The sequence below is a fragment of the Microcebus murinus genome, chromosome 1 (assembly GCF_040939455.1).
Source record: "Microcebus murinus isolate Inina chromosome 1, M.murinus_Inina_mat1.0, whole genome shotgun sequence".
Classification (NCBI taxonomy): domain Eukaryota; kingdom Metazoa; phylum Chordata; class Mammalia; order Primates; family Cheirogaleidae; genus Microcebus; species Microcebus murinus.
The window spans coordinates 152812640-152826038 of record NC_134104.1 but is presented as its reverse complement, the minus strand read 5'-3'; the positions used below and the strand labels follow the sequence as shown (position 1 = coordinate 152826038).

General features: G+C 58.8%; 2 protein-coding genes across 5 annotated transcripts in view; one reads left to right on the top strand and one right to left on the bottom strand.

The window, feature by feature from the left end:
* NBEAL2 (neurobeachin like 2) overlaps positions 1-10370 on the bottom strand; it is a 29017-nt gene extending 18647 nt beyond the window's left edge. For 2 of the 4 annotated variants that reach the window (XM_012771070.2, XM_020280300.2), the window contains exons 1-6: positions 9915-10370; positions 2130-2218; positions 1917-2045; positions 1729-1810; positions 1510-1634; positions 1322-1404 (exon numbers count right to left, since the gene is read on the bottom strand). In XM_012771070.2, the coding sequence (XP_012626524.2) occupies positions 1322-1404; positions 1510-1634; positions 1729-1810; positions 1917-2045; positions 2130-2218; positions 9915-9965 (559 nt within the window). In that variant the 5' untranslated portion in view covers positions 9966-10370. Of the gene's footprint in view, positions 1-1321; positions 1405-1509; positions 1635-1728; positions 1811-1916; positions 2046-2129; positions 2219-2790; positions 2898-9914 lie in introns of those variants that run through there. The other 2 variants (XM_012771072.3, XM_012771073.3) reach the window with 1 other exon arrangement.
* Positions 10371-12314: 1944 nt separating this feature from the next.
* Positions 12315-13399, top strand: part of CCDC12 (coiled-coil domain containing 12) — a 53979-nt gene continuing 52894 nt past the window's right edge. Inside the window, 2 exon segments of the mRNA XM_020280301.2 lie at positions 12315-12357; positions 12360-12463. Coding sequence (XP_020135890.2) covers positions 12330-12357; positions 12360-12463 — 132 coding nt within the window. The 5' untranslated portion in view covers positions 12315-12329.

Here is a 13399-nt window from a genome sequence, read left to right as displayed (position 1 = left end):
CGGGGAGCCCCAGGGTGAGCACATCCCTGCTGTGCTCCCCATGGTGACTCTCAGATGCAAATCTCCTGCTCCCTCTGCCCCTGTGATGGTTAGAGCTCCCATGCCCTGCTCTCCAGCCCTGCTCTATCTGCTATACTGATGCCTCTCCTCCCCCTACCCCCCATGCCCTCACCGGGGACTTCTAGGGGCTTTCACAGCCTTGTATGTGGGAGGGCCACCTGACCTCACTCTAGAAAAGCTGGACAGGATGCCAGGCCACGGACTGAAACCTAGAGGGCAGAAGGGACCTGCCCAGGGTCACATGGGTGGGGGAGGGGTGGCTGGCACAGGGCGGGAGGCTGCCCTGGGGATGGGGCTTTTGAGGTGAGGCCTGAGAAGGCAGTTGGCCCATGAAGGGACAGGACAGAGCATGGGCAAAGACCCCGGCAGGGGCAAGCAGTAGCATTCAGGGGATGACAAGACAGGAAAGCGGGAAAGCGGGGGGGGGGGGGGGGGGGAGGCTGGGGGCTGGAGACAAGGGCTGTGGGGAGGAGTGGGATTTGATCTTGAGGGTGTCAGGCCATCACCAAGGAATTTACAACGGGAGGAATGAAACCCAGTTTAAGAAGAGCACCCAGGCCATGGGAGAAGGGGGGCAGGGAGCTCCCCCCCCAGAGCTGCTGCCTCCCCTCCAGACCCAGGCCCACAGCTCCTCGGGGCCCAATAGGCCACCACCTGCCCACAGCCCTGCCTGCCCCTGTGCAGGCCACATCCCGCCCTAAGCCCGTCTAAAGTCCTGGCCAGTCTCCCTCCAGTGAGAGGAGAGAGGTAACCCAGGAGAGCAGGGTCACCAGGGAGAACAGGTAGCCAGAGGCGTCCTGGGCACCAGCTCCTCTGGGAGTAAGGGAGCAGGAGGTGGAGACCTGGGGTAGCCAGTGTCTCCAGGAGGGTTGGAGCCTGGGTGGAGGCTACGGTACAAAGGGATTGGAACAGGGAGTTTTTAGGTGGTCTAGACCAGAGCAGGGTACACATGGCTGGGAGAATCCGGGAGATGGGAGGGAAGGAGGAGGGCAGGTCAACCCCACCCTTCACCTGGTGGAGGCCCTCACTCCAGCCCAGGAAAGAAATTACTCATTTTACCCAGGTTTGCCCTTTTTCTTCTATCTGTGCCTAAACTCCTGCTCAGCCTCTGGAGAGCCCATCAAACACTCATGGCTGTCCTAGCCCTGCATGCAGCTGCCACTGTGCTATGCATGGGATCAGGAAACTGAAGGAAGGGGCTAGGTTTTAAGGCGGGGCTAGATTTGAGGGCGGGGCCAGATGGACAGGGGCGGAGCCTGACCTTGGAAGAAGGTGCTGAATTCACTGGGAAAAGCAGCAGGAGCGAACTTGTATTTGCTCTTCTCCTTGGAGCTGATGACTTCCCTGGGGGGTGAGGCCAGGCACATGAGCCCAGCTCTCACCTCCCCTCAGTCCCCTCCACACCTCGGCCATAGACCAAGTCCCCAGCCTCTCTCCTCTGGGTCTCACCCACTGTGCTGGCGCCGCCAGGTCTGGTAGGGGTCAAAGAGGCCCTCACAGAGGAGTAGGGAATGTAGGGCCACATTCTCCAGCTGGGTTCCACGGCCCTCCTGTGGTGGTGGCTGTCCTTTCAGCTATAGGTGTGGGTAGAGAGGGTAGGGGCTTAGCCCAGCCATGACTCCTGCCTGCCTCTCCCCATCCACCCCAGCCCCCTCAAGGCCACCTCACCTCGGCCACCAACCCAGTCAGCAGTGCCAGCACCCGGGGCACTAGCACTTGGCCCCAGCCTGCTTCTACATTCTCCAGGTTCCTGGGGGAACAAATGATGGAAGAGGTCACAGTAATTTGCAGTGCCCGCAACTCCCTCCAGCCCACAGCTGCAGGCCCCTGCCCGTGGAGGGGACAACAGGGATCACCTGCAGAGAATGATGAAGAGCTTGAGCAGCAGCAGGGCTTGCTCCAGGTCTGCCCCGTCCAGCTGCTCTGCCAGGACATGCAGTGCATCCAGTGGCAGCACTGGTACCTCCGCACCTGACTCCTCTGGCCTGCAGGGAGGGGAGACACTGGGGTGCTAAGGACTCCCCAATCTCCCTGCCCTGGCCCTGCCCTCTGTGTAGACCCAGCCTCACCTTCGTGGCTCTAGGGAGGACAGTGAGATGGTCTTCTCGAAGGCACTTACAAAGGCCTTCAGCCACTGCTGCAGGTAGCCCAGGTCCTTCTGCAGGCAAAGGAGTTCAAAGCAATGGTTCAAGGCAGGGCAACAGGGGTACAGCGAACAGGGGAGGGACAATGGGGTGTAGACAGAGGTGTAAAGTGAATGCAGGTGGACACAGGGCATGTACAGAGCAGTGGGGGGGGGAGGACAAGAACTTGGAAGGGCAGCATTAGAGGACTGCGGTACACCCAGGCCCCCTCTGTTTCTCTCAGCCTCCACTCAGCCTTCTCTCTCTGCTCCCACCTCTAAGGCTTGTGACCCAGGCAGGCCAGACACTGCCAGGGGAGGGGCCTGAGTGGGGTGTGGTTGTGGCCCATAGTGGCACTGGGGCTGCAGGAGGCTCCCACACGGCAGCAGCCCCCTACCCAAAGTTTTGGGCTGGGTCCTCCTCTGCCACCTCCTCCTAGCTCAGCAGCCACCACCTCCAGGAAACCTTCCTTGACTGTGGACCCCGGGACGCATGTGCACCACTGGACAGGCAGACCCAGACGCACGCACATCCCGCCCCAACGACGGACAGGTGGCAGAACGCCCTGCCCTTACCCTGGGAATCTCCACCCGCCCTCACTAGTTACCTGGACCCCAGGCCCCAGAGCAGGTTCCATGGGCAAGAGGGGTAGCGACCGAACCCAGGTCTGGGCGCCGCCAGGGAAACTTTGGTGTGAACGGGAAATGTCTCCTCCCGCCCCGGGCTGGGGCAGGAAGCGCAGAGTCACGGTGGGGGAGGGGGGCCGCTTCCTCCCGGCAGACCGCAGGGATGTGGGGGGGCCGGGGCACCCTGGGCCCAGCGAGACAGGCTGCGAGGGACCTGTCCTGATGCTGGGGGCGGAGTGTGAAGCACAGAGGGCGGGGCCACCCTACCGTGGTGGGGCTTGTGGGTGGGCTCTGGCCTGGGGGCCAGGGACTAGGTTCACAGGCATGAGATCTGGGCCTGGAAGAGTTCCCATCTAGGAGCGGTTCTGCTCCCCGCTGCTGTAGCAATTTGCATTCAAGGCACCCACAGGTCCCTAGCCTGGGTCCAAGGCCTCAGGACCTGGAGTCGATGTGGAACACCCACCCATACCTTTGCCCCACACCCCATGTCCGGGCCCTCCCACCTGGACCTTGCAGTTTTCTTTGCTCAGACATACAGCTGAGTAAATCCTAGGCTAGCCCTAATCTTTCTAACCTCTAAGCTCCTCTCAGGGCATGGGTTAGGGAGGTTGCAACCTAGACCTGTGCTCCTCCCTATATCCCTCCCTCCCTCCAAGCTGGCCCCACCTGGAGCTTCCAACCAGTTGACCCTAAAGGCAATTTTCTTTCTCACAGTCAGAGAGGTGAGGGAGGGACTATAGTGGAAAAGGATGAAGAGACAAGGGACACATCATGGTGGGCACCCAGCAGGCCTGAGGCTGCTCCCCGGGAGCCATGGACCTCATACCCAAGAACCTCCAGAATTATCTTTGGATGAAGCTAATTTTTGCAGCCTGAGGGCCCCAGACCCTGGGGTCAGGTCTGAATGTCCCAGGGAAGGAGGCCTGACCCCAATAGACCTGGGCCAGACCCACAAAAAACCCAGCCAAAGCAGCTGTCCACCCTGTGTTTGGGGACTTTCCTTGTGCATTTTGGCACAAATTCAAAGCCTAGGCAACTCAGGGGCTGAGGCCACCAAGGCACAAGCCCATACCCCTGTGACTTTTTGTCAGTTAGTTATGTTTGTTGCCCCCTCCACCCTCGGCTGCTGGCAGCCTCTGCAGCAAGCAGCAAAGAGACCAAAATGCCTAGATCCTGAAGCAGCAGAGGAGCCGGGGCTCCTGCTCCCTTTCTTCTGACCCCTCCCATTACAGATGGGGAAATGGGAGGCAACAGAGGGGTGCCCCATCAGTACCTCAGCTTCAGCCATTCCTTTGAGGGTGTGAAAGCCAGATTTTGTTCCAGACCAGGACCACTCATGGTTGCTAACCAGCCAGCCCACCTGACCATGTGACCCCTGACCCCTACTTCAGTGGCCCCACAGACCCATCTGCTGTCAAAAGTGTCTTCAACACTGTCTTCTCATCTCCTACCCAGTCAAGTTACTCATCTCTCACCCAAAATGTGGGTCCTTCCTGCCAGCTGCAGCTCTGCTGAGCACCTGAAAGCCCAAATTTGATCATGTCCCCTCTTCCTTCCCCTCCCCAGTAAATGCTCAATTGCTGAGCTTGGCATTCCAGGCCCCTGGTCCAACCAGGGGCTGCTTCTCCAGCCTTTCCACCTTCCCTGTGATTCACATCCTCCCGTCCAGGCCTCTACCCACCCTGTGCCTACTGTATCCTATGACTTGGGCTTTTGGTACTTAAGCAGGAACTTCCCACCCTCCCCATGGTCATCATCTGGATCAACCCTCCCAGAACAGGGGTGGGTCCCTCAAACACTGCACACTCCTGCTTTCTGTCCTCAAAACCACACCCTCAGCCTGTCCAGTCCTGCAAACTCTCAGTAGGTCTGGGGTCAGAGCTGGGGCAATCAAGGTAGACTTCATGAGCTCTGGAGGGGCATGGAGGGGGCATGTGGGGTCTCTAAAACACACCGCTAGGCAGGGTCGGGGTAGCTGCTGTCCTACCTTTCTAGGTCTCGCCTTTTCTCCCTGGGAGGCCTCAGGCCAGCTCTGACCTGGACCCAGGGTCATGAGGCTGCCGTGTGCAGCGGTATGGGAGTCCCTGCAAGAGCCAGGGTCAGAAGACAGTGCAGGCCAAGGGACAAGAGCAAGGTGGTAGCACTGCGTGTGGAGGAGTCCAGCACCCAGAAGGCGTGGCTGTGGTGCTCGGGCTCCTCATCCCCCTCTCGGACCCTCCGCCCCAGTCAGGCCCTTCCTGCCTCCCCAGCTCTGAGCAGGAACCTGAAGCAGCCCTCCCCAACCCAGCCCTCCCCCTGAGGGCAAGTCAGGACCGGCCATACTTGCCAAACCCTCCCCAGGTAAGTGGTGCCAGGCAGGGGAGAATGCTGTGGGTATGGGGCAGCTTGGTGTCCCTGGGAAGAGAGGGTCTTGTAGTCATCCCTGTAGAGACCCCAACTAATGCCCATCCAGCTGTGAGGCACTCAAGTGTGCCTCGGGGGAGGGGCTCCCAAGGGGTGGTTAGGCTCAAACAGTCCCGGAGTGGGAGGGCATGGAACTGCCACTGCCCTGGCACTGAGGTAACCTGGAGGGCTGAGGGCAGGCGGCTGTCACATGGGAGGGGGAAGAGTCTGCCAGGGGAAACAGGGACCACTGAGCTGCCTGACACCATGCTGTCCCCAGACCTTACTTGACCTGCCAGCTCCCCCAGCACACAGTGGGGCTCCAGTAGACATCAGCCACCATCACTGCCCGATCAGCCAGTCACCCTCCGCATCACAAACTCCCATCTTTAGAGCAAGTCCACCTCCCCCTGCATCCGAGGCCCTGCATCTCCAGCCTCCGGACCCCAAACCCACTGGGTGCCGCAGCCCAAGGGCATTACTTGCTGGCCACCCCCACAGGTCTGCACGTGGTTTGCTGTGCACATTTCCTTTGCTGAAATGCCCCCCATCGGGGCAAGCACCTTTCCCAGCACCCCCCTGTCTGGTGCCTCAGAGGTTGGGGTTACCAATGGAATCGGTGGTTGAGGGCATGGGTTCTGAGTCCAGTCTCCATTCTGACTCTTGCTAGCTTGTTACTTACCACTTAACCTCTTTAAAACCATCCCTTTGCTTAATGGTAAAAGCTCTCCAGCCACACCCACCCCATACCAGGTCAGGGTGAATGGGAGATTCAAATCCAGGGCTGCCACCTGCCCGAGCTCCTGGTGTTCTAGGGCAACACTCTCCATCCCCCTCTGTGAGTGACAAGTAAGAGACAAACCTTGGCTCACTGGCAGAGCTGAGGTGTCCTGGGCTGGCTGCCCCAGGCAGGGGAAATGGAGTTTGTTAATGAACTCCAGGGAAGAGCTAGGAGCAGGAAGGGAGAGAAGATCGCAGTTCAGTAGTGGGTGACTCCTCTCAGTCAGAGGTGCCCGGGTAGTGGTGAGCATCCCATCTCCAGGGACAGACATGCAAAGACATGGGACAAGTTGGGGTAGGGTTGACAGAGCCCTCTCTCAAGCCTAGGGAGTCTCCCCACTCAGCATCATGAGGGGGAGGGCAAAGTCAAGCCAAAGGTGACTTCTGGCTACATCATGAGGTCTGGAGGTCAGACTTGGAGGACCTTACGCCATGGGATGAAGCAGGAAGATGGGGACTTTGCCAGAGGCAAGGACAACAGAGCATAGTGGTCTGAGTGCCTAGGCCAGTCCCTTCCTCTTACCTGGAGACGGGGTACTGGAAAGGGTGGGTGGACCTTCTGGTCTCCATAACACCCCCCAGGGCTAATGATCCCCTTGTACTATCACTATGGAAACTGAGAATTTCCTTCCAGGGTCCCCACAGTAACTGACCCTGTTTCCATGGGGACCCCATGCTTTCCTATCAGCTCCCCAGTTACCATAACAACTCCAGGGATTACTATCTCCCCACTCCTGGGCTCTGTCCTAATGTCCTCATCACCTCAGTTGCTCCTACTTTAGTTGTCTTGGTCACAGAGGCAGGGAGGAAGGAACCCCAGTTGTCCCTCTGAGGTGCTGACAGAGACCAAGCACCCAGGAGGCTGTTCCACCTTTCCTTTACTCATTTCAAGAAGGTAAACTGAGGCCCAGGAAGGAATATGACCTAGATAAGGTCCCAGGGGGCCTGGCCATGTTTCCACAAGGCAGTAGAGATCACCGGTCAGGGATAAGGGACGTGGGGGAAGCGTAGGCAGAGCAAGGTCAACTCTGGCTCTGACATAACCTCCCTAGGGGCCCTGTGAGTCCCTAATGGCATAACTAGACAGCTCAGCTTGTGCTCCCATTTGTAAACTGAGTGTTTGTCCTGCCTTGACCTTTGTGACTCGGAGTGGCCCTCAGCTCTTGGTACTCCCCCCACGGTGCTCCCTTTCAGTGGGGGCTGTTGAACAACATCACTCCACTGCTCCAGCCTGAAAGGGGGCCACTCATTTGCATGCTATTTTATATTAACTTTTACATGCTGCCCAACCGGCAGCCTGTCAGGTGCTGTCCCTATCCCCTTATCCTCTCACACCCTTCCTACGCCTTCCCTGGGGGAGCTCTGGTGGGTTTGGAGTCCTCTGGACATGCCCCCACCCTCTAGCAGGCCTCCTTGGCTATCTCTGCCTCTCCCCCACTCCTGACAACTTGCCTCTTCTATTTCCCACTGCCATGTGCTTGCTTCCGCTGTTCCTGTCCCCTCAGCCATCCAAGGCCCAAATTCAGCCTCCTCTGGGATGCCCTCCTTGATTGGTCACTACTGTGGGGCCCATCTCCTCTACCCAGTGACTATCCAAGGAGCACCTACTAAATATGTGGTGTGGCACCTTGGTAGGACCCTGCCTTGGTTTCCCCACCAGGGCCCTGAGGAACTCTGAGTGATGTCCAGGAGCACTTGGGCCCTTCCCTCCTCTCTCAGTAGCCACCCACAGCCCTCTTACCCACCATGTGACCCCCAGTTGAGCAGGGCCCACAGGGGGAATGTTGGGGGCGGGTCTAAACCTGGGGTCTTTAAGGTGAGAGGAAGGGGAGGAAGGGGGGTGCCCCCCAACGTGTCCCCACCCAGACCCACAACTGGGGAAACAGGTTTGCCAGCTGATGTCAGCTCTCCCTGCTGAAGGGAGGGGCGCAGGCGTTGCTGGCTGGGTGCTGGCCAACTCAGGGGTCTCTTAACACCCTCTATCAGCTCCTCCCCTCACCTTGTACTCTCCTGCCCGCAAGCACACACACAGTAGGTCCCTAGCAGGACTCAAAATTACACAGCACTACCCTTCCCTGGGAGCCCCGCACGAGGGGTGGGGACGGTGTTCCGGGAGCAGGAGCAGGAGCAGGCGGCAGGAAGGCAGTGCGGGGCGGCCTGGCCCCGCCTGCTCCTGGCTCTGCTCTCACATCCTGGATTTGTTTGCCCGGCCCCAGGCTGCCCCCTGCCTGCCCAGGCTTCCAAAGCTACAACCAGACAGCCTGTGCCCCATAGCTGCCCAGCGAGGTGAGGAGCTGGGGACGGCGTCAGCACAGATATGAGTGCTAAACACCTGCTGAGGGGATGGGGGGTGGGTGACTGTGCGCAGAGCTTGCTAGAAGGGGCATCAGGAGGAAACCATGGTGCAGGTACAGTCCTGGTGTCCTGGTCTACCAAGACACCCCAGCAGGCTGCCATCCAGCCTGAAGACCTATCATTAACATCTCTCAGACTCATCACCTGGTTTAAGCCCGCTTCGCCTGGTCACAAAAAACCTGCCCAGAGCTAAAGAGCAATCAGAGGCAGGAAGACCAGGGGTAGGTTTCCCTCCAGATTCTTTGTTCCTTCACAAGGACCAACCATGGGAGATGGAGACAGAGAGGGTGGGGTGAGGTGGGGAGGGGACAGGGAAGCAAGGAGCCTTCTCTGGTCTGGGACAGCCATAGTGGCCACCCCTCTGCAGAGACCAGGCAGCCCCTGAGGTCAGGGCTGTGTCAGTTTTACAGGCAGGGAAGCAGAGGCTCAGAAGTACAGAGTTTGGTCCCGGTCACACCAAAGAGGGACTCTACTCCACTCACTGCCTACTGCCAGGGACCTGGGCCTCTCACAGCCTGAGCACACTAAAGAGGCTATGGCCCTTATGGCCTGGATTCCAGGTCCCTGGGAGATGGTTGGTCAGCCTCTTCACACAGGGACAGCTGGTCTGAGCATGAACTTCCTCCCGGTGACAAGCTGTTCATGGCCATACAATGATCCATTGTGCCCAGGGCACACCTGAGCCAGGAGCATGATGCCAGGCAGGTGCAGGGAGGGCGGTGCTGGGTTAAAGGGAGGGAGGTGTTACCCTGGGATCCCTCCCTGCTGTGGGTGCAGAAGGAAAGTGGGGGCCTATGTGTATGAGACAGAGTTTGGGGGACACCAGTTTCTCAGCTAATGGGACGCCAGGGTCAGTCACTTCCCTCACCTTCTGAGGCCACCTGAGGTAGTTTCTGAGGCAGAGGTGGGGAGCTCAGGAGGAAAGGGCCTCCCTTCAACCTCTTTAGACATTCCTTCTGCCCTCAACCCCCAACCCGCCTTCGACATCCAAAGCAAAACCTTATTTTCTGCTCTTAGAGGGTCCACCCCCCAAATGGGGGTGGGGCCGCCTCAAGTCTGGGAGGAGCTTATCACTGTCTGTTGTTCACTGGGGGCGTCTGACTCAAGCAGGACCTGCGGTGGGAGCATGGCCCCTCCACACCCCTAACCCTAGCACACTCTGACCTGTTGGCCACAATCACCTAACCGGGCCGCACCCACGGGATGGGCAGCCCACATGCAAACTGAGTCCCATTTTCCCTTCGGACCCAGTCGGCCAGTCTCCAGTTCTTTCCAGGCCTTAGTTTCCCTATCTGTAAAGTGGCGAGTGTCCGGCTGCCTTGACCCAGGACCCTCTCCTCCTGCAAGCAAGACGCAGGCTGCGCGGTCCCGCTGGAGAGGCTGCTGTGAAGTGCGCGCCCGCGAGCTCTGTCTCTCAGGTATAAGTGCCAGCGGCACCCGGCTGGCCGGGGGCACACACGTGTGTGCGGAGCCGGAGGACGCCCCGCGTGCGCGGGCGCACCCCTGCTGTCTGGGCACCGCCGGGCGCAGGTGCAGCAGGCGCCGGGAGCGCAAAGCAAGGGGTACAGCGGGGGCGGGGCGGGCTCACCTGCGCGTAGTAGAGCAGCCACAACTCGTAGAGCCGCTCTGAGGCGGCCATGGCCCGGCCTGGCTCTGGACCTGCTGCGCGCCACCTGTCGCCGCCTCCTCCGCGCCGCCCTCCGGTTGCCCCCGGCCAGGCCCATGGGCGGAGGGCGTCACTCCGGGGCGGAGCGGCGCGGTACTACTTGGGGGAAGTCTGCGGCTCTGACCCCCGCCGCGCTGAGCCGCCCAAGTCCGCAAGCTCCTCCTCCTCGCGGCCGGCCGCCGCCCGGCTTCCTACACTTCGCTGCAGCCGCCGCCGCCGCCCCGCCTCTCCCGGGACCGTGCAAAGGGCGGAGAGCCGGGCAGGAGGAGGAGCCCAAGGTCAGGGCGGCCGGGGAGGGCGCTCTGCCGCCCCGCCCCCTGCAGGCCGCGCCCCCACCAGTGCCTCTGGAAGGGCCACGCTGAGCCTCCCGGAGGAGGGTTGGGGTCAGCGATTCCATACTTGCCCAGGGGCCGGATCCGCCTGGGACGCAGCCCGCCTGGTTGGAGTTACCGCCATTCAGGAAAGAGGGTGCGGGCCGCGTGGGGATGGCCAGCGTCCTTTAACAAGCAATTATAACCACCACCATGATGATCATTGGTAGCGCTTAGTGCTAGGTGCTGTATGGGGAGACTGAAATGCCAGTTTTGAGCTCCAGCTGTTTATGGGGGGAGAGAGCAGCAGGACTATCCTGAAATACCTTTAGGGAAGCGGTGCCCTCTTTCCTGGCAGATGCCAGGGAGGTTTAGACCATTCCCATGGGTCTCCTTCCTCCTCCAGGAAGCCTTCCCAGATGCTCCAGTGGAGGTGACCCCCACTCTAGGGCTCAGCTCTTTGTTCCTTTAACTTCATGAGGTGAGTGCCTCATGGTTCTGTTTTACAGATGGATAAACAGAGGCCCAGATGGGCAGCTAGGGGCAGCAGGGACATAGACCTGGGCCTGATTAACTCTGCTGGGCTACTGCCACCATCACCCCTGTACCCCTTTCCTCATGCCCAGACTGCCTGTGAGGTGAGGGGCCCCTCGTGTTGGACAGGGGTCAGGCCTTTTGTCATGGCTGGGGGGAAGTATGCCTGGTCCACAGAGGTGCCGTTGGTCCTAGAAATTGACCAGTCTGGGCACCCCTAGACCTTGAGTGGCCAAGAGAAGACAGACCCTATCTCCATACCTCTCCTGTTCTGTCCTCCTAGCTTCTTGGGCTCCCTCCAGTCTGGCCTTTTCTCCTGCCTCATCTATGCTAGCACTGAGCTGACAATTCCTGAGAACCTACAACCTGCATGTCCTGGCAGGGCACCCCACCCACTATAGGGGAGAGGGCCTAGACAGGCCCAAGGTAGTGAGGTTAAGAGGGTCTGTGGAGGGGAATGAGGCTATACCCGAGATCTGTGGCACATAGGACTCTAAAGGGAGTTGGAAAGGGAGGAGTGGGCCACTTGCAGCCACTCTAGTAAGGGAGGCAGGCCCCAGGCAGGGAACAGCCTTCCTAAGAAGCTAGACATCCCCTTGCAGGGGACATGGAGTAGTAGTGGAAGGCATGGTCTCCTCCCCAGGTGAGAGGGCGTGTGGCTGACAGATCTTGATTTCAGCCTAGTGGGATGGGGGTGGGGGAGGGTGGATCAATGAGCAGGATAGAGCAGGACGCGCTGATTAATGCAGGAAGGAAGACCCTGGCAGCTTCTCCCAGGGAGGGATGCAACTTGTAGCCATTTGCTGCAGTCGAAGCCAAACCAACTCTTCCAAAGTTGGGGGAGGAGAGTGGGTCCTTAGGGCAAACTGGGTCCAGGTTGGAGTTTGCTCTTCTTCAGGAAAGGCAGCTTGACCCTGATTACTTTGCTGCTACAGGAGGTGGGTGGTATGAGAGGGGATCATCTTTGAGAGGGAAATGGCTATACAGTCAGGTCCCACACTGCGCAGACTTTGAGCTGAGAGTGAACAGAAGGCTTAGCAGCACTTGGTCAGGTGAACCTGGGGAGCCACTGATAGCTGGAGAGATGTGGAGGCAGACTTCATATTAGGGTGGAATTGGAGTGAGGGTCAGGGAAGGCTTCTTGAAGGTATTTGAGACTTGAAGAATCAGGACAAGTGGACAAGGAAGGGTCAGGGCATTCCAAGAGGCCGCATGGAGTGAGTTGTGGTTAGGGCTTAGAACCATGGCGATCGACGCACTCTAGTCTCTTTCTCTCAGGTCTGATTCCACTTGCTTTCTCACGGATTAGCGTTGGACAAATCGAGCCTTAGCACCTTTTTTTTTTCTGGCTCCCCACCTGCTAGGCAATTTGCCCAGAGGAAAAGGGCGGGCGCTCCCGTAACAACTCAGTATTGATTGGCTTGCAGGACTTCCTGCTCTCTCCTTCTCGTCCTTGGATTGGCCGTGAGACATTCGGCCTTGGGCCTGCGCAATGCAGGACGAGAGAAAAGGAGGGGGTTGGTGGGCAAGATGGCGACGACTACGGCTGGTGTAGGCCGGCTAGAGGAAGAGGCGCTGCGGCGAAAGGAACGGCTGAAGGCCCTACGGGAGAAAACTGGGCGCAAGGTAAGAAATACAGAATGAGGGCTGTAACTCAGGAAGCCAGCGTTTGTGGTCCGGAAGGGAGGGTTGAGGGGAGCAGGGGACTATTTGGGAACGACAGCTGCCTAAGCGCGCATGCGCGGGCAGCTAGGGCATGCGCGTGAAGATGGCGCTCGCCCACGAAGTTCGCTGCCTGGTGCCGTACACTTTCAGTGTCCGTGAGGTCGGCGCGCGTGCGCGGGGGCAGGTGGGGCAATGGTCTTGCCCCCGCAGTCCCATTGGCTCTTGCTTGCGAGGCCGCTTCTGTTTTAGATGTGTGTTTTGTCCATTTTCTCCATGGTGTGGCTAACGTTTCACCCCCACGCTAGATTTCCCTGAGTTTGGCAGACTCCCCTGTCCCACAGCGCGCCTTGGAAAGGGCAACAAGTGATTGTGCACTGGCCGCGCAGCACCAGTCATTGGGTGCAAAAATCCAAAAGAAAAGATCTAAGAATTTGTAAGTTAGGGTGGACCACAGGGAAATGTGGAAACCACAAGGAGGTTCAGGCTAGGTCCAGTTGCTTGTGGCAAAATAGTCCAATTATTGGGAGAAGGAGGATTGCCAAGGAAGAAATTTAACAGGACAGACGTCTTGTCCTGGAAAAGCTGTCTCAGATCCCTTTCCACAACTAAGGGATATCGTGGGCTTTTAAAGGAGGGGCCACGTGCCTTGTGACAGGTTGTGGTGTATCTCACAAGGGGCTACATGCATTTGCTGCAGGTTGTGGGGGATGTTGAATCTTGGCGTCAGGAAGTCTGCCCTAGGGCCTTCAGAATCTCCTTTGTCTTGTAGAAAATTGGTCATTTAAGAGCTAGTGCAGAGGCTCACGCCTAAAATCCCAGCAATTTGGGAAGTCCAGGCCAGGGGATCTCTTGAGGCCAGGAGTTTCAGTGCATCATTTCTGGGAAATTACTCAAAGG